This window comes from Pistacia vera, unplaced genomic scaffold, assembly GCF_008641045.1.
Source record: "Pistacia vera cultivar Batoury unplaced genomic scaffold, PisVer_v2 Contig939, whole genome shotgun sequence".
Taxonomy (NCBI): Eukaryota; Viridiplantae; Streptophyta; class Magnoliopsida; order Sapindales; family Anacardiaceae; genus Pistacia; species Pistacia vera.
The window spans coordinates 109,337-130,035 of record NW_022196822.1 but is presented as its reverse complement, the minus strand read 5'-3'; the positions used below and the strand labels follow the sequence as shown (position 1 = coordinate 130,035).

General features: G+C 37.0%; 2 protein-coding genes and 1 pseudogene across 3 annotated transcripts; 2 read left to right on the top strand and 1 right to left on the bottom strand.

The window, feature by feature from the left end:
* Positions 1 to 304: 304 nt before the first annotated feature.
* On the top strand, positions 305 to 5,065 carry LOC116120503 (annotated as a pseudogene).
* A 919-nt stretch (positions 5,066 to 5,984) lies between these two features.
* LOC116120501 (calcium permeable stress-gated cation channel 1-like) lies at positions 5,985 to 11,815 on the top strand. Of its 2 annotated transcripts, none has more exons than XM_031406444.1 (11): positions 5,985 to 6,274; positions 6,597 to 7,087; positions 7,216 to 7,351; positions 7,775 to 7,876; positions 8,062 to 8,181; positions 8,298 to 8,378; positions 9,170 to 9,510; positions 9,603 to 9,848; positions 10,208 to 10,532; positions 10,832 to 11,065; positions 11,180 to 11,815. In XM_031406444.1, the coding sequence occupies exons 2-11, from the start codon at positions 6,603 to 6,605 to the stop codon at positions 11,435 to 11,437; spliced, it is 2,328 nt and encodes a 775-aa protein (XP_031262304.1). In that variant the 5' UTR covers positions 5,985 to 6,274; positions 6,597 to 6,602; the 3' UTR covers positions 11,438 to 11,815. The 2 variants fall into 2 exon arrangements, with proteins under 2 accessions (XP_031262304.1, XP_031262303.1); XM_031406443.1 differs by having other exon boundaries at positions 5,986 to 6,274; positions 6,603 to 7,087.
* Positions 11,816 to 19,577: 7,762 nt separating this feature from the next.
* On the bottom strand, positions 19,578 to 20,416 carry LOC116120499. The gene is made up of 2 exons (XM_031406442.1): positions 20,236 to 20,416; positions 19,578 to 20,140 (listed from the first exon to the last, which is right to left on the bottom strand). Exons 1-2 carry the CDS (start codon positions 20,414 to 20,416, stop codon positions 19,578 to 19,580), a joined length of 744 nt encoding a protein of 247 aa, XP_031262302.1.
* Between the last annotated feature and the right edge of the window lie 283 nt (positions 20,417 to 20,699).

Below are 20,699 nucleotides of genomic sequence, written 5' to 3'. Positions count from 1 at the left end.
TCTTTGTGATGGTGAAATGAAGTAGATACGAGAAAAATTAAGTGACCGTTATGTGAATAATAACAGGAAGGTCTTAGTTCAATCTAGTGAAGTTTCTATTTTTAGTTATTTTTTATTTTTATTTTTATTTTTTTGTAGTTTCGATTTAAGTTTAGCGCCGGAAAATGAAATGATTAATTTGGAAATAGCATTGGGATTGTGTTCTAATTGTTTTTAAGTTCTTGTTGATTCTGAGATTTCAATTTTTGATGAGTATTAAAGTGTTGCTCGTGACAGGGGAAGTTGAATTTTGTTGGAGATATAGATGGCGACGATCGCAGATATAGGTTTCAGCAGCCTTAAATTCTTAGTGCCTTCATTTTCTTAATAGCATTTGCAATATTGAGGATTCAGCCGTTCAATGATAGGGTGTACTTCCGAAATGGTATCTTAAAGGGTTAAGAGAGTCCAACGCAGGGGGGGGCACTTGTGCGAGTTTGTGAATTTGGATTTTAGATCATATATAAGGTTCTTGAATTGGATGCCGGTTGCATTGAAGATGCCGGAACCTGGCTTATTGAGCATGCTGGATTGGATTCAGCTGTGTATTTGCGGATTTACTTGTTAGGACTTAAGATTTGTTCCTATAGCATTGTTGCTTGGACTGTTTTGGTGCCATTAATTTTACAAATGCACATTGGACGTAGCAGCCAACTATCAATGTGACTTCAAGCAATATCGATAAGCTTTCAATATCAAATATCCCACTAAATCACAGAGGTGTGCGCTCCTCCTCTAACTTTTCTTTCCTTTCATATCTAGATGTTAATCAACTCTGGAGCTGGAGGATTTTATACTATCTTGATTGAAATATGATAATTTGCTTCTGAACAAGAATTATGTTTTATTCTGACCTGCAGGTTTTGGCTCTATTGTGATGGCTTATGCCTTTACCTTTGGAACTGCTATGGTTGATGAGGAGTATGAAAAAGTTGCTGCTATGCGGTTGGAGTTTGTTGCAGCAGAAAAACGTCGACCGGATCATTTACAGTACGACTGTTCTTTCCTCAATAAATTAGTTCGAATATATGATTTTTTTTCAAACAATTTTGAGATTGATGAGATTTATTTGTTATATTGAAGATTTTTTTTTAAATTATTACTTATTATTTATTTTTTATATCGAATAGATTTTATTGTTAAGGTGCAATTCTGTTATAGTAGTAATAGCTGTATATTCACTTTGAAAGACAAAGTCACGGAAGTGGGAAACTTTCTACTCTACAAGTTTTTTGTACTCTACCAGAATATCATATGTCAATATTTCTTACCATCTGCACTGGTATTATGGTTCTATCACTTTGTAATCATAACTGAAAGTTACAAAACGAAAATACTTGATTTAATCATCAAAGCTCATAAGATATGACAACTGGATCTTCATATATCATGCTTTTGATCCAACTTGTCTGATGGAATCTTGCTTCACAGGTCCTTGTTAGGAATGTTCCCCCGGACCCATGATCATGTTAGTGAGCTTGTGGAGCATTTCTTTTTGGTGAATCACCCAATCACTACCTAACACATCAGGTTGAGTTTTGTTGATATCTGATTTCATCGAATCTGATTTATGGTCAGAAGCCATGAGTTATACATTAAATTTTGTACAACACATGTTTATGAGTGATATTTTTTGGGGACTCCACTTCTGATTTGATTCATGGTATATTTATGTAGGTGGTAATCAACGCGAACAAACTTGCCAAATTGGTGAAGAAGAAAAAAAGATGCAGAATTGGCTGAATACTACCAAATAAATATGAAAGAAATAATTCGAAGAGGCCGGTTATGAAGGTAATATACTTGAGATGTTATGTCATTGTAAATTGTAGTTTGCTAGTTTATTTGTATCCTTTTAAGGTTTAACTTTTTGTGATATCAATGCGATGTTTTCTTTGACCGACTGGTTTCTTCGACTTTGTGGAGCAAATGACGCAATTGATCATCACATATCTGAAATGAAAATTGTCAACAGAGTGAGTATTTTCCTGTTTGTCTCTATATTTAAATAATTTAGACAGGACAATCTAGTTGATGCTCTATGCCAAAACAATCATGGTACCTTTTTTTTTTTTTTTTTAACTTTATCTGGCTTTGCTGTGCTCACTTTTTGTAAATATACATACTGGTTGCTGTCTCAGTATATTGTTTCTTCAAATATATACCCTACCAAGCAACTAGAAAATGCCTGAGTTTGGAACCAAATTTAGTTAAACACTGGCAGCATTATAGTAGTCATCAAACTCAAACATTTTCTACCACATTGAGCGTTTGCCAATCTGTACGAGTTGGTAAACAGTTGACTGTATCCTTTCTTTCCCTTTTTTTCAAATACTGTGAATTTCTCAGTAAAAATCTAGCCTGTCTCATTATTTTGACCCATGGAAAATGGTTTTTTTCCCTGGTAAGAACAATGGATAGATGTTTTGTATTTTCAACATTACATGTCTGCTCTTCATATTTAGGAGGGCTGAGCATCCAATTTAAATTTAAAGCATGTCTATGTTTCTTTAGGCCTTTCAATCAACATGAAGCTTAGTGCTATCATGGATGATATTGATACAGTGATTTGCTATTTTATGCTTGGGTCCATATGATATGAGAGGTTTCTGTATTTTAGTGGCTTCTTTTGTTATATTTCCTTTCACGTCATTACTTGAGGACAAGTTTGATTCAAAGACATTATATTTTGGTGTTGTTCAGATAGCAGAAGAGAGAAAAGGGTTGTTAATGATCCCGTCTATAATGCCAGCAGCATTTGTTTCCTTTAAAACTAGATGGGGTGCAGCTGTGTGTGCACAAACTCAACAACCAGAGATCCAACTATGTGGTTGACAGAGTGGGCCCCAGAGCCCGTGATGTCTTTTGGAAAAATCTGGCATTCCATATGTTTCACTCAGTGTTAGAAGGCTGATTATTGGTGTTGCATTCTTTTTCCTCACCTTCTTTTTCATGATACCCATTGCATTTGTACATCTCTTGCAAGCATTGAGGGAATTGAAAAAGCAGCACCATTTCTGAAACCCATAGTTGAAACGTAAGTTTCTATCATCCTCAAACACTTTTAGTATTCGATTGCATTACTTAACCAACTGATGTTATCTTATATTCATGATGCAGCAACTTTATTAAATCAGTCATTCGGTTTTCTTCCTGGTATTGTATTGAAGCTTTTTCCATCTTCCTGCCGACGATATTGATGATTATGTCTAAGTTTGAAGGATTTGTATCTCTATCTCTCTAGAAAGAAGATCAGCTTCAGATATTATCTTTTCATTTTGTGAACGTCTTCCTTGGGAGCATAATAACTGGATCTGCTTTGAGCAGCTAATTCTTTATAAGCAGTCAGCAAATGAGTATGTTTTTCTTACTGACTACTTATTATCTTCTTTGTTTTCTGTCCTCTTATTTTAGAATGCTATTACGTGTCTGTTTCGGTGCCTGGTGTGGGTTCCAACCTAAAAAATATTCATTTCATCCTTAAGTAAACTAAGTGGGTTACTAGCTACGAGTGATTGCATATCATGGATTACTATGCGACAGTGACTGCATAATCAAGTCAGCTAGTGATTTGGTTGTAATGTCTTCATCCAATTTTTAACGTTCTTCAGTTTTGTGAAGATGAAGCTTAATCTTTCTCTTTTGGCAGTATTCCCAAGACATTGGAGTAGCTATACCAATAAAAGCAACTTTCTTCAACTTATAATGGTCGATGGATGGGCTGGTATAGCTGCAGAGATTTTAATGGTGAAACCATCGATTATCTACCACTTGAAGAATTTCTTCTTGGTGAAGACTGAAAAGGACAGGGAGGCGGCAATGGATCCAGGAAGTATTGGTTTCAACATGGAGAACCTCGTATACAGTTTTATTTTCTGCTGCCTTGTCTATGCGACAGTGACTCCTTTTTTGCTCCCTTTCATAATTGTTTTCTTTGCACTGGCCTATGTTGTTTTCCGTCATCAGGTAAGAAGTATTTACCAACCCACCTGTGTTTTTAATTTTTAATTAAATGAACTATATGCTACAGCTATTGTTTTCATACTAGAGTTCTGTTTGTTAATTTTATTTTAAAATGTAGGTCATAAATGTTTACAACCAAGAGTACAGAGCGGTGCAGCATTCTGGCCTGATGTCCACAAAAGAGTCATTGCGGCATTGGTTATATCACAGTTGCTTCTTATGGGGCTGCTGAGTACAAAGGAAGCTGCTCAAGCAGCACCATTTCTCATTGCTCTTCTCTTTACGATATGGTTTCATAGGTTCTGCACCGGCCGTTATGAATCTGCTTTGTTAAATTTCCATTACAGGTTTGTTGGTATTCCCTATGTAAATTTATGGTTATTGACCAAACAGAATTTCAAATAGTAGCGGTTTTTTTCCTTTTCTAAGCAATCTGGAATCTTGTTTCTTCTGGGTTTCAGGAAGCAATGATGAAAGACCTTAGAACGTGCACGGGAACCAAACATTAACTTGAAAGGTTATCTTCAAAAGCATACATCCATCCCGTCTTCAAAGCTGATGATGAGATGAAGATGAAGATGAAAAGGATATGCTGTATTGGACTGGGGAAAAGGAAAATGTGTTAGTCCCACAAAACGCCAGTCCCGTAAAACACACCGGTGCCCAGCAAAATGAGTGGTGCCACCTCTCACCACTACTCATTGCCTGACACTGTTCACGAAAAGTCAGAGCCCTGATTCTGTTTAAGGCTTAATACTTTTCCATACACATTTGAGCTATGCACAGCGAAGGATGACAACATTGTAATTAAATTGAGAAAGAAGAGCATAGTTTCTTGTATAGACAGAGTGAAAGAAGGGAGAAGCGGCCACTTGAACAGAATTTTAATTTTCCAGCAAGAAGCAAGTTCTGGATTTTTGTGGCAGGCAGTTGAAAGGTACTTCAATGATGAATGCATATCAGTGAGGAATTGTTTAGATTGTGTGAAAAGGTGGATGGTTTATTAAATTTATTTAATTTGTTTGTATCATTGCACAGTGTGTTCAATGTATGTAGTTTCACTCAACATAATAAGAAATTTGGGCTTAAAACTTAGTCTTCTTCAATGGTCGAGCAGTCTCAATTTCACTACTGGATTTGCGAATGAATGCTGGCCTGGACTCCTTGAATGGCATGAGCAGCATGCGGGGAGACCCGCACGTACAGTTTTTAGGGGGATTTGGTCTAAAGCAAAGATCGGCCTACGCCCACCTGACTAGAGGGATTATCTTATTTTGATCGTTCAAAGGGCGATCGTGGAGTCATTGAATGACGTCCTCCATATGAAATATGGCGACCACAACAACATGTCGTAGAAGGAGATAATAGCTCTATAGCTTCTTGAACCCCAAAAAAAAGAAAAAGTTCTATAAAATTGAAATAGCGTAGTTGATGTGCATGTAGAGGTGGCAATGGATTGTGTCGACACGGCTCAATGGCACAACACGAAAATTTTGTGTCGTGTCATGGGCTTAGGATTTGGTATATGGGTTGGTACGGTCCACGAATTTAAAAAAAATAAAAAACTAAGAATTTTTAAATTTTTTGAGGAAAACCTATACTAATCCATGAAACGTAACACGACATAGTCAATCAGGCCATGGGTCATGTCGTAAGCTTTGAGTTTTAGTTGTTTGGCACGATATGACATAACTCACATTTTTGTGGGCTATGGCACAATAGACTATGAAAATTTTGACCTAACACGATTTATTGTCATCTTCGAGTATATAAATTGGTTCGGATATCTCTGTTAAAAAAAAAAAAGAAAGAATAGCCTTAACATAACACATGTCGGCACTAAAATCAACAGTGTTGAATGTATTATTCGCCTTTTTACCGCCATATCTTTTCCTCTACTATTACATTTACACTAAAGTAATATTATCCTAAGTGTGCAGCCGAAAGTTGATGGCGTACAACTTTCCGTGCTACAAGGATAGACAGGTGTCATTACTATATAACTAAAACGAGTGAAAAACGCAGAGTGTGAACATTGCCTCCAATTGTCGACGAACTTTTCTTTCTCTACAGTAACCATCGATTCTTATTTGTGGAGTTGTCTTTTTAATTCTCTCTTTTTGTCTTCGCATCAGTGCGTTGTAGATCGTGCTTATCCTCCTGGTGGATATTTAAGTTGAAGAATGTTCTTAGCTTCAGCTGAGTTTTCTAGCCATCAAAACACTTCCTAAGTCATCTTCTTTCCACTAAGCTTGAAGAAATCACGCAAATAGTATGAGCTTCATTTTCTTTTAAAATTTATATTTGTTTTCATTTCGTTTTTGTTCTTGATTGATCGAGAAGAGCTTGAATTTCATTTTATTTGTTTTTTAATTCTTTGTAGTGGAAACTTAGAGAGTGAAATGAACTAGATATGAGAAAAATGAAGGGATAGCTAATAACGGACTAAATGTACTGTTTTTTTAGTAAAAGTTTAGCGCCAGAGAATGAAAATGCAATAGTATGATTCAAACATTTCAATTTTGATGAACATTGAGCGAAAATAGGGAAATTGATTTTTATTGTTATTATTTTTTTTTTTTTTTGTGTGGGAGATATAGATGGCGACGCTTGAAGATATAGCGGTTTCAGCAGCTCTTAACATTCTCACTGCCTTCACTATATTAATAGCGTTTGCTATATTAAGAATTCAACCGTTCAATGATAGAGTATACTTTCCGAAATGGTATCTTAAAGGGTTAAGAGATTCAGATAGTCCAACTCACTCGGGTGTTAGAGCATTTGTGCGGAAGTTTGTGAATTTGGATGGTATATCATATATAAGGTTCTTGAATTGGATGCCGGATGCATTGAAGATGCCGGAACCTGAGCTTATTGATCATGCCGGATTGGATTCAGCTGTCTATTTGCGGATTTACTTGATGGGACTTAAGATTTTTGTTCCTATTGCATTCCTTGCTTGTGCTGTTTTGGCACCGCTTAATTTTACAAACAGCACATTAGGCAAACAAGCCAAGCAATGGAAAGTAACTTCAAGCAATATTGATAAGCTTTCAACTTCAAATATCCCGTTTAAATCAGAGAGGTGTGCTCTCTTCCCTTTCCTTTTTTTACTATCTTGATTGTAATATGATGAATTGCTCCTGCACAATAATTGTGTTTATTTCTGAGTTGCAGGTTTTGGGCTCATATTGTGTTTATTTCTGATTGTAGGTTTTCGGCTCATATCGTGTTGGCTTACGTCTTTACCTTTTGGACATGCTATGTGTTGATGAAGGAGTATGAAAAAGTTACTAGTATGCGGTTGCATTTTCTTGCAACAGAAAGACGTCGGCCCGATAAATTTACAGTATGATCGTTCCTTTCACAATAAATTAGTTCAAACATATATTTTGTTTTCAAACATTTTTCAGATGATGTGATTTATTTGCTACATTTAAGAAAATTTATTGTTTTAATTATTTTTAACGCTGGAAAGAAATCATTTTTTCGGTGCACGTTTTGTATTAGTAGTTATAGCTGTTAGTATTCACTTTGGAAGAGAGAAGTGGAAAGCTTTACAAGTTTTTTGTATTCTGCTAGGAAATTGTGTGTCAATATTTCTTACCATCTGCAACTGGTATTAGGTTCTATTACTTTGTATGCGTAACTGGAAGTCACAAAAAGTAAAAAAAAACTTAATATATTCATCAAAGCTCATTAGATATGACAAATGGATCTTCATATACTATGCTTCTGTGCCAAAGTTGTCTGATATCTAATTGCTTCACAGGTCCTTGTTAGGAATGTTCCCCCAGACCCGGACGAATCTGTCAGTGAGTTTGTGGAGCATTTCTTTTTGGTGAATCACCCAGATCACTACCTAACGCATCAGGTTGAATCTTTTTGATGTCTGATTTTAGTAATGCTACCTGATTTAGGGTCAGAAGTCATGAATTATGGCATGTTTAAAATATTTTGTATTTCAATGAAGTTCTCTGTGTACTACACATGTTTCATGACTGATTTTTTTATTGGGGAATCACTTTAGATTTAATTCATGGTAAACTTTTTATGTAGGTGGTAATCAACGCAAACAAACTTGCCAAATTGGTGAAGAAGAAGAAAAAGATGCAGAATTGGCAGGTATACTACCAAAATAAATATGAAAGAAATAATTCAAAGAGGCCGGTTATGAAGGTAATATTCAATTTGAGATGTTATTATCATTGTAATATGTAAAGTTTGCTAGTTTATATGTATCCTTTTAAGGTTTGACTTTTTGTGATATCAATGTGTATGTTTTCTTTTACCAGACCGGTTTTCTTGGATTTTGTGGAGAAAAAGTGGACGCAATTGATCGTCACATATCTGAAATTGAAAAATTGTCAACAGAAGTGAGTATTATTCCTGTAATGTCCTCTATATTGGTCTCGTGTTTCATATTTAATTAATTTAGAGAGGACAATCTTAGTTGCTCTATGCTCAAAACTAATCATGTTGGCCTTTTTTTTTTTTTAACCTTATCTGGCATTGCTGTGCTCACTTTTTGTAAATATAACATACTGGTTGCTGTCTCAGTATATCGTTTATTCAAATATATAGCCCTATCAGGCAACTAGAAAATGCCTGAGTTTGGACAAAATTTAGTTAAACACTGGACTGCTTTACAGTAGTCAATCAAACTCAAACATTGTTCTACCATATTAGAGCCTTAGCAAAAGCTGTACAACACTCTGTCTCACTTGTTCTGTGTCATTGGTGAATCGAGTTGGTAAACAGCTGACTGTATAATTTCTTTCCCTTATTTTTCAACGGCTGAGAATTTTCGGTAAAACTCTGACCTGTCTCATTATTTTGAACCATGGAAAATGGTTTTTGTCCTTGGGGAATAATGGATATATGGGTTCTGCATTTTTCGACAATTACGTGTCTCATTCTTCATATTTTGGAGGGATAGGCGTTGCAGTAAATATTTAAAGCATTGTCATAATGTTCTTTAGGCCTATCAATCAACTTGAATATTTAAGTCTATCATGTGATGGAGTTGATACAGTGTTGTGCTTTTGCATGCTCAGCTTCATGTGAATTAATAAGAGCATTTTATTGGGCTTCTTTTGTTATACCTCCATTCAACATTATTACTTAAGGACAAATTTGATTGAGACATTATTTCGGTGTTGTTCAGATAGCTGATGAGAGAAAAAGGGTTGTTAGTGATCCCCAGTCTATAATGCCGGCAGCATTTGTTTCCTTTAAAACCAGATGGGGTGCAGCTGTATGTGCACAAACTCAACAGACCAGAAATCCAACTATATGGTTGCCTGAGTGGGCTCCAGAGCCTCGTGATGCCTATTGGAAAAACTTGGCAATTCCATATGTTTCACTCAGGATTAGGAAGCTGATTATTGGTGTTGCATTCTTTTTCCTCACATTTTTTTTCATGATCCCCATTGCTTTTGTACAATCTCTTGCAAGCCTTGAGGGAATTGAAAAAGCAGCACCATTTCTGAAACCCTTAGTTGAAACGTAATTTTCTATCATCCTCAAACACTTTTGAGTAGTATTCAGATTCCATTACTCTATATAAATAACTGATATTATCTTAATTTATCATGCAGCAAGCTTATTAAATCAGTCATCCAAGGTTTTCTTCCTGGTCTTGTGTTGAAGCTTTTTCTCATCTTCCTCCAGATGATATTGATGATTATGTCTAAATATGAAGGCTTTGTATCTCTATCATCTCTGGAAAGAAGATCAGCATCTAGATATTATATTTTCAATCTTGTAAACGTTTTTCTTGGGAGCGTAATAACTGGAACTGCATTTGAACAGCTAAATTCGTTTATAAAGCAGTCAGCTAATGAGTATGTAATTCTCTCAGACTAATGATTATCTTCTTTGTTTTTTCTCCTTCTATTTAGTAATGCTAAATAGAAAATGGAGAGAGAGGGAATAAAGAAGAAGGAAAAGAAAAACAAAGAAATTGCATTTGTTGGAATATAGGTGTTGAATTCATCTCATCTATATTGGTACAAGACTTCTGCTATTGTATGGATATTTGTTTTTTCCCATTCCTTAAGTAAATTAAGGGGTGGATTACCCTCTAATAAGTGATAGCATAATCAATTTAGCTATAGATTTGACTTGCAGATGTCTTCATCCAATTTTTTATTGTCTTTCAGTGTTGTGAAGATGAAGCTTAAATCTTTTTTTCTTTTGGCAGAATTCCTGAGACAATTGGAGTAGCTATACCAATTAAAGCAACTTTCTTCATAACTTACATAATGGTCGATGGATGGGCTGGTATAGCCTTAGAGATTTTACGGTTGCAACCACTAATAATCTACCACTTGAAGAATTCCTTCTTGGTGAAGACTGAAAGGGACAGGGAGGAGGCAATGGATCCAGGAAGTATGGGTTTCCATACTGGAGAACCTCGTATACAGTTTTATTTTCTGCTAGGCCTTGTCTATGCGACAGTGACTCCTCTTTTGCTCCCTTTCATAATTGTTTTCTTTGCACTGGCCTATGTTGTTTTCCGTCATCAGGTAAGAGGAATATTGTTATTAACAGACAGTTCAATTTACACAACGATTTACTTGTGCATGTGGTCATGTTCATGTTAGGAAGACGGAAATTATTCTCTTCTAAGATTCTTGAAATAATGTTCTGCCAAATTACTGGGGCATGCGAATTTTTAAGTGCTTTTAGAATGTGCTTTGTAATTAAGTATTTACCAACATTCCACCTTTGTTTTCAGAATGTGTTTTTTTATTAAATGAACTATACGCTACAACTATTGTTTTCATACTAGAGTTCTGTTTGTTAATTTTATGTTAAAATGTAGATCATAAATGTTTACAACCAACAGTACGAGAGCGGTGCAGCATTCTGGCCTGATGTCCATAAGAGAGTCATTGCAGCATTGGTTATATCACAGCTGCTTCTTATGGGGCTGCTGAGTACAAAGGGAGCTGCTCAATCAACACCATTTCTCATTGCTCTTCCCATACTTACGATATGGTTTCATAGGTTCTGCACAGGCCGTTACAAATCTGCATTTGTTAAATATCCATTACAGGTTTGTTGGTGCTTACATACTGTAAATTTGATGGTTAATTACTACAAACAGAATTTCAGAATTCTGTTATTCTTTTTCTAAGCAATCTGACCCATTCTAACTTTTCTTTCTCAGGAAGCGATGACGAAAGATACTTTAGAACGGGCAATGGAACCAAACCTTAACTTGAAAGATTATCTTCAAAATGCATACATCCATCCAGTTTTCAAAATGGATGATGAAGATGGAAGCAGGGAAAACGAAAATGTTTTAATCCCCACAAAACGCCAATCCCGTAGAAACACACCAGTACTATCGCGCAGCGAAATTAGTGATGCGTCCTCACAATCTCCCTCTTTGCCCGACACTGTTCGCGAAAGCTCAGAGCCTTGATTCTGTTTAAGACTTATACTTTCCGTCCACATATGAGCTATGCACGTCGAATCAGTGAAGGATGACAAACATTGTAAATAAATTGAGAAAGAAGAGCATCATAGTTTCTCTGTATAGACAGAGTGAAAGAAGAGAGAAGTGACCACTTGAACTCAGGTTTCCATTTTCGAGCAATAGAAGCAAGTTCTTGAAATATTTCCCATTTCCTATTTCAATCTTTATGTGCTTCTTAGAATCAATGCAGTGTGTTCAATGTAGATTTGCTTCAATTTTCAATATCATAAGTTGTCAACAATTGTTTTCAAATCTAACATTGCCTGGTTAAATAGATTACTTGCGGATGACACCATGTCTTCATTTATCTTTTGTTAGTACAAACGTGACTTGGAGGATGGGTGGAAATTTCCAATTGTTATACTAACAAGTAACAACCAGGAGAAAGCTACAAAAGCAGCCATTATAAGGGCTTTTGGCACAGCACAACAAAACATCCCCCGCTTAACCATGTGATTCATGTTATAAGCTCATTTTAAAACCCGGATCGGACCGGTCGGTCGGACTGGGACCCGACAATCTCTCCGGTCCAATTCAGGTTCTAGGGGGGTTTTTGCTATATTTCAAATTTATAGGGACTAATATTTTTTAGGGGTATTTTTAAGTATTTCAAAAAATTAGGGAATAATTGGAATTTTTGTGAACTTTTAAAATAAATTAAAAATTTAAGGACTAATTTAAAATTTATTAAGGGTATTTTTGTAATATACTAAAATTTAAGAGACTAATTTACAATTTTTTAAAAATGCTTTTGTTGTTGATGTCACCAATCCAATTGGCTGGGTTCAACCGATTGAACCAGTCACCTTGTCGGGTTTTACAATGAATCGGGTTTTAAAACAATGGTTTTAAGTAATTGTATGCTATTATGTAAAAACTTTAATAAAAGTAATTGCAGCTTGTTCCCTAGAAGGACTAAAATATTGATAAAAATATTGTAAAGGACAATTTGATATTGTAATAATATCCCTTTGTCAATCACCATCGATATTAAAAGAGTGAAAAAGCAGAGTGTGAGGAATAAATTGCGTTTAATTGAAGAATTGTATGTTTCAATTCATTGATTTTTAATACATAGTTACAGTCCTTATATAGGTAGAATATAATCCATTGAATCTTCTAATTATGTCAGTTTCAAATTACACAATATACTGATATTGACACCGTCCTGAATTTTCTCATCCTGTAGGATCCGGGCGCTGCCACAAGACTCGGATACCCGAGACGTGCCATATAGAAAAACTGTGAAACCTGTTAAAAGACTTACTTTTTTTGAATAACATCATAGTATTTCCATTTCCAACATCTCAAAAACATACACCATCTTTCGTTTTACAAAAGAAAAGATTTAGGGAAACTTATGGTATTAGGTTTTCCACTTATACTATACGTTCCATAGCATAAACAAAAGGAAATACATGATGGAAAACATGAGTTTTTGAAGCGGAAATCCAAAATACAATACGACATAAATATAAACCCACATAAAAAGACGTCGACACGTGGCACAACCCTGAGCGGAGACTCACTACTCGGCCGATCTCCGAGAGGTCTTGGTGAGGGGGGGAAAACATTTAAAAAAGGGTGAGCTGAAATACTCAGTGATTGGGGGAGATGGGAGGTTTGTAAAAGTTTTATAAAAAGAAATAATGATAACATACAACAATTCTTAAGCAAATCCTGACGATAATATAATTCTATGAATATGCAAAGAAAGCAACCACCCCATTCACGTATACAATATGTGATTTATTTATAACCATCTTGCACTCAGTAAACTGTACTCTGACTTACTTCCTTTAACTGTATCTGATTCTGAATAAAACCTCAACATTTGGTATTAGAAACTCTCACCACAACTAGTACCTTGGGGAAAATCTGTCATACCTGGTGGGCGTCCCACATGCAGGCAGAGCGAGGGACACCTGCACACCCGGCAAGATCTATCATAGCGTGGGCAGAACCTCTGAAACTATCATACCTGGCGGACCACTCAACGCCTAGGCAGAGCATTGATAACTGTCATACGCATGCGTAGAGCCATAAACTAGATTTGATAATCTGTAACTTTGAGGGATGGGTACTTCGTAGGGTGGTTTTAGCACTACAACAATCTCATGCATAATCTCAAGTAACATGTAAGTCAAGAGCATATTACATATGTGCTTATAAATCATACATATATGACATAATATTAAAAAATCACATATAGGGGTGAAACTATAATTTTCTAAACATATTTCAGAAATTGATGGTTTAACCCAGATTAAAAATTACTTCAACATTACATTACCATAGCATATGTCGGACATCAATCATCAGCAATTATCACTTTAAAAAGCCAAAAACTCAAATAACACACGATAATTATAATTAAACCAAAGAGCTAATAATTAATACAGGGGGAGTTTGGTTCAAGAATGTTAGATTACTAGGAATGTTGGATTACTGGAAAGATAGATTACCTTGGAAGATTACTGGGAATCTTTAGGAAAATGTGTTTGGTTAGTTGATGGGTATATGTTTGGTTATGGGGAATAAATTGGTGGGTATGTTATTTAAATTACCAAATTGTCCACTCTTCAAATATTAATATAATATTATTTTTATTATTAATTTTTGAATAATTTCTTTTAACCCTCAATATTTTAGATTTAGTTAAAACACCCCCGCTTATATAAAACTTTAATTTATTACGAAATCACCCCCACCTCTTGCTGCCACTGCCGCCGCCACAAACCACCGCCGGAAGTCTCTAAAGGTCCCCGTCAGTCGCTCGCCATGACCAAGAGGCTCCGATATGGTTTTTTCTGGCCATATTGATGGCCGAAAAAGGCCATATCAGACTAGATCTATTATGGCCATTTCCGGCCAGATCTATTCCGACCAAAAACAGCTAGATCTCGCCCAAATCTGGCAGTTAACGGCCAGTTCCATCGATTTAGCTGGAAATGGCCAGAATAGATCTGGCATGATATGGCCGTTTTTGGCCATCAATATAACCAGAAAATGCCATATCGAAGCCTCCCGGAGCCTTCCACCGAATCTCATTCTTTTTTAGCGACTTTGGCGACTTTCTGGCGATGGTCTGTGGTGGTTGGCTCACTGTCGGCAGTGGTGGCTGGGTGTAGTGGTGGTGGCGGTTGGGTGACAGTGGTGGTCTGTAAATTGTTTTAAATATAAGGGCATTATTGTCCAAAATTTTAATTAAACAAGGATAAAATTGAAATAAGATATTAATTTAAATTTCTTTTAAAATAGGGGCATCATTGTCCAAAACTTTTATTAATAAGGGATAAAATTGTAACAAAAGAAGATAACCCTAGTAATCTTAAAATACCTAAGAAAATGGAGGTAATCAGATTACCTCCAATATTACCAATAGTAACCACTATTGGTATTTGGAGATTACCAGTATCTTATAGTACTTGACAACCAAACATGGTAATCAAGTAATATAAGATCACTTACCCTCAGTAATGTCAAATATCTCCCAACCAAACGCCCTAAGGATATCTCATATTAAAATAAAATAAACATGTCCTTCCAAACAAATAGCCAATACCATCATTTTTCCATTATCAATATCTGCACTTTTTAACTTTTTTTTTTTTCCCTAATTTCAGCCCAACCGAAACAACCTTTTTCAATATGTCAAGTTCACATTCCAATCACACACCTCAGCACCATTTTACTTCATTGACATCATGCAACTATAAAATATAAAAAATAAAAAAAAAAAAGAAAAGAAAAGAAAAGAATATAACACATGCAAATATAGAATCTTAAGCTGTTAGACATGATCCTGGAAAATATGCAGCATAAACCTTGAGCAAAAGAACCAGATTTGAAAACTTTTCCCGAACCATTACTGGGCCGACACATGCAAGCAAAAATTCACACCAATTTCAATTTTCCCTCAAACACAATATGCTAGAATTTCACAGCTTGACATACAAACAAGATTTTGATTTTTTAAAAGGGTTTTTAGTTAGATCCACTCACTGTTCTAACAGCCGAAGCTCCCTGCACTCTCCTCCACTCTTCTTTCTCACTCTACCATTTTTAGCTGAACCCATCTCCTCTCTTCTCTTTTTTCTTCTTCTTTCTTTCTATCATCTCTTCTATCTTTTCTCTCTTATCTTCTCTCTTTCTCCTTTCGTTTTCTCTTCTCTCTTCTTTTTTCTTTTTTCTTTTTCTGCTCTGTTTTCGCTTTCTCCCTCAGCTCTCGTCTTCTTCTTCTTCATTTGGGTGAACAACCCTTTTCTTCTTTTTTTAAACGAAACAGTCCCCTTTTTGTTTCTTTCTAAAATTTCAATCTGCCCCCCAATTTCTTTTAATATCACTAACCCCGCCACATAAGCTTTTCCTAGCAAAAGTGTCAAGATTTTTCCCTCTTGATACATGCAAACCCATCAGAATTTATTTTTTTTGTTTTCACCCATTAACGCAAACTTTAAAAACTAACAGAAATACCCCTTTCTTACAACAATACCAAAAATCAAATAGAAAGAATTAAGTAACTAAATTAGGAAATGGGGTTTTACAACTTCCCCCCTTGAAAAGAATTTCGTCCCCGAAATTTCACTAACCTTACTGAAAAAGGTATGGGTACTTAGTCCGCATGACATCTTCAAGCTCCCACGTTGCCTGTTTGATCTCATGATTCTCCCATACGACTTTTACCCAAGGAAAGGTTCTAGTACGAAGCACTTGCTCTTTATAATCCACAATTTGAACCGGCCTTTCCTCGTAAGTTAAGTGCTCATCCAATTGAATCGATTGTTGTTGGAGAACATGGGAGGGATCCATTACATACTTACGGGGCATGGTGACATGGAAGACATTATGGATTCTCTCAAATTCTGGTGGCAATGCCAATTGGTATGCTACTTCACCAATTCTTCCGAGAATCTCATAAGGACCAATATATCTTGGGCTCAACTTACTCCGCTTGCCAAACCTTAACACCCTTTTCCATGGCAAAACTTTTAGAAAACCTTATTGCCCACTTGGAATTCAAGCTCACTTCTCTACTTATCGGCATAACTCTTTTGTCCATCTTGAGCCGCCTTAAGTCTCGCCCTAATAATACTAATCTTCTCATTAGTGCCTTGCACAATCTCGGGGCCTAACAATTTCCTCTCACCAACCTCATCCCAACACTCTGGAGTTCTACATTTTTGACCATATAAAGCTTCATATGGTGGCATCCCAATACTAGAGTGATAACTGTTATTATAGGTGAATTCCATCAAGGGCAAATACACATCCCAACTACCATTGAATTCCATTATAAAAGCCCGCAACATATCCTCTAAAGTCTGAATTGTCCTCTCTGACTGCCCATTAGTTTGAGGGTGGAATGCCGTGCTAAAATTTAGTTTGGTACCTAAAGCCTTCTGTAAAGTTGGCCAAAATCTAGATGTGAACATGGGATCCCGATCTGATACTATAGAAACATGGGCTCCATGAAGTCTTACAATCTCTGCGACATAGATGCTCGCCAACCTATTAAGTGAATAGGTGGTCTTAATCGATAAGAAATGAGTGGACTTTGTCAACCGATCAACAATCACCCATATACCATCATGCTTATGTGCAGTACGAGGGAGGCCTATCACGAAGTCCATGGTAATGTGCTCCCATTTCCATTGTGGAATAGGAAGCAGTTGGGACAATCCTGCTGGCCTCTGATGTTCAGCCTTAACTTGTTGACAAACTAAACATCTAGAAACAAACTCAGCTACTTCCCTTTTCAAACCTGGCCACCAATAATGTTCTTTTAGAGTAGGGTACAACTTCGTACTACCTGGATGGATAGCATAGGCTGACGAATGAGCCTCCTCTAAAATCTCCCTTTTCAACTCTTCTACATTGGGCACACAAAGTCTATTCCCCATCATTAACATACCATTGCCCTTGATCTAGAAATATGTCCATAACCCCTTACTTACTTCTCCCATTAACTTCATTATATTAGAGTCTATAAACTGAGACTCCCTGATTCGATCCACCAAAATAGGCCTAACTTGAAAATGTGCTAAAAGTACGCTTGACTCATTCATTCCTAACTCAACTCCTAAGGTCCTCAACTCTGTAAGCAAGGGATAACACACCTTCATATGTGCCATGACGCTCGGGGTTTTTCTACTTAGGGCATTCGCCACTACGTTGGCCTTACCAAGGATGAAAATCAATCATACAGTGATAATCCTTGATAAGCTCAATCCACCTTCTCTGCCACAGATTCAATTCCTTTTGAGTAAACAAATATGTCCAATTCTGATGGTCAGTAAAAATCTGGCAAGTGACCCCATAAAGATTGTCTCCAAATTTTCAAAGCAAAGACTACCATTGCGAGTTCCAAGTCATGGTTTGGGTAATTCATCTCGTGTTTCTTGAGTTGCCTGGAGGCATAGGCTATTACTCTCTCATGTTGCATCAACACATAACCCAAACCCTATCTGGATGCATCACTAAACACCACAAATCCATCATTATCAGAAGGCAAGGCAAGTAGGGGGGCTGAGGTTGGCCTTACTTTCAATTCCTGGAAACTCCACTCACAATCGTCATCCCACTCAAACTTTACCTCCTTCTGAGTCAACCTGGTCAAAGGTGTTGCTATCTTCGAAAATCCTTCCACAAATCTCTGATAGTATCCAGCGAACTCGAGGAAACTCTTTACTACTGTCACATTGATAGGTCTCTCCCAATTCAACACTGCTTCTACTTTCTAGGCATCCACATAAATACCATCCGCCAAGATCACATGACCTAAAAATGTAATCTTATTGAGCCAAAACTTACACTTGCTAAACTTCGCATAGAGTCTATTTTCCTTGAGGGTTTGTAGGACCATCCTGAGGTGCTCCTCATGTTCCTCCTCATTTCTCGAATACACTAAAATGTCATCAATGAACAAAACCACAAATCAATCTAGGTATGGGCGAAACACCCTATTCATCAGATCCATAAAAGCTACAGGAGCATTGGTTAAGCCAAAAGGCATCACTAAGAACTCATAATGTCCATAACGGGTCCTGAATGTTGTTTTCGATATATTAGTCTCCTTAATCTTTAGTTGATGGTAACCAGACCTTAGATCTATTTTGGAGAAGACCCTGGCACCCTGCAATTGATCAAACAAGTCATCGATCTGCGACAAAGGATACTTATTACGCACTGTTACCTTATTTAACTACCGATAATCTATGCATAATCTGAAAGTACCATCTTTCTTTTTAACAAATAAAACTGGTGCTCCCCACGGTGACACACTAGGTCCAATCAAACCCTTATCCACCAATTCTTGTAGTTGTACCTTTAACTTTTGTAATTCTCGTGGTGCCATTCTATAAGGGGCCATGGATATGGGGGCTGAATTGGGAACCAAATCTATAGTAAACTCAATTTCTCTATCAGGTGACAAACCAAGAAGGTCTTTAGGAAAAACGTCTGGGTATTCCCTCACTACCAAAATATCCTCTAACCTCAATTCACTGATTCTAGTGTCTACCACATGAGCTAGATAAGCGGGACATTGTTTCCTGAGTAGTCGCTTGGTAGTCATCGCTGAAATAACACAGGAAGGAAGGATACGATGCTCCCCATAGAAAACAAACTTTGGTTTCCCTCGCTTCTTAAAGGTCACCTCCTTATGGAAACAATCCACTGTGGCACAATGCAAGGCTAGCCAATCCATTCCTAAAATCACATCAAAATCATGCATGTCTAAAGGAATCAAATCTACCATAAACTCATGCTTACCAATCCTCGCCACACTATGTCTATACACATACTCAACCACTAAAGAATCTCCAACAGGGGTGACTATTGCTAACTTACACTCTAAGGGTTCTAACTTTCTATTGGCATGCATAGCAAAATGATAAGAAACAAATGAATGTGTAGAACCTGGATCAATTAAAATACGAGCCTCATGATGAAAAACGGTCAACATACCCATAACTATGTCTGGGGTAGCTTGAGCATCATGCTCGGTGAGAGCAAAGACATGAGCTTGGGTCTGAGGTCGCCTTGTTCCTCTTTGTCTGGCACTATTACTACCTGCAACACTACCTTAGGCCTTCTGTACCTGAGATTTCTGTTGTCCCAGAAACTGGCCCTTATTTCCTTTGAAATTCTGCTGAACCGAGGCATTATCACATTGAGCCAAAATGGGACAATTTCTCTTGATATGGCCAAACTGCCCACAATGATAACAACGTGAAGCTCCTTTCTGACACTGCCCCAAGTGAAACCTACCACAACTGTTACAGGGTGATCGTTGACTCCCACTTGCACCACCACTTTGATATCTATTGTCTTGAGTCCTCATATTCCAATTACTATTGTCCACTGAATGTTGACTCTGAGCCTGTCTTTGCATCTGTCTTGAACTGCTCGAGGTCTCGGAAAAACTATCATCTCTTTTTTGATTTCTATTGCTTGGGCCACCAACTGTCCACTCACGGTTACTACGCTTTGGTCTTTGTGGCTCTCTCTTATCAAAATCTCTCAAATTACTCTCAACTCTCATAGCTATCTCTGTCAATTTCCCAAACTCTGAGCAGTAGTGTGAGGCCACTATTGTTCTGATCCTACCTCTGAGGCCCTCCTCTCCTACATTTTGCTCTCTCATCTCTGGTTTTAAACGGGGCAAAAACGGGATAACTCAATAAACTTAATCAAATATTCCTCCACTGACATATTACCTTATGTTAGTCTGATAAACTCACTCTGCTTAGCATCCTGATACACCATAGGAAAATAATGATCGAAGAACTCCTGACGGAAATTGGCCCAAGTAATTGTTGTCGGATCCCCATATCTAGGTTGCACCAATCTCCACCAATGACGAGCCTTACCTTTTAGCAGAAAGGTAGCAAACTGTAGTTTTTGGTCATCGGTGCACTCCATCATCCCAAATACTTGTTCTAATTAATCCATCCAGGAGTCGATATCTATGGGATCTCTCATCCCCTCAAAGTCTGTTGCCCCTAATTTTCTCGCTCTTTTTATAGTTTTTCCTTCACCCTGACGCCCAGACGTCCTACCCTACACTACCCTAGTCATCAGTTGAGGTCTGCTCCATGTTATTACCATCACCTTGGAGCCCTGCATTTTGTTCACTCACTGGTCCTTCCCCAACATTTTGATCATTGGCATCTGATTCTTCTTGGGGTCCCTGAGGTCCTGACCT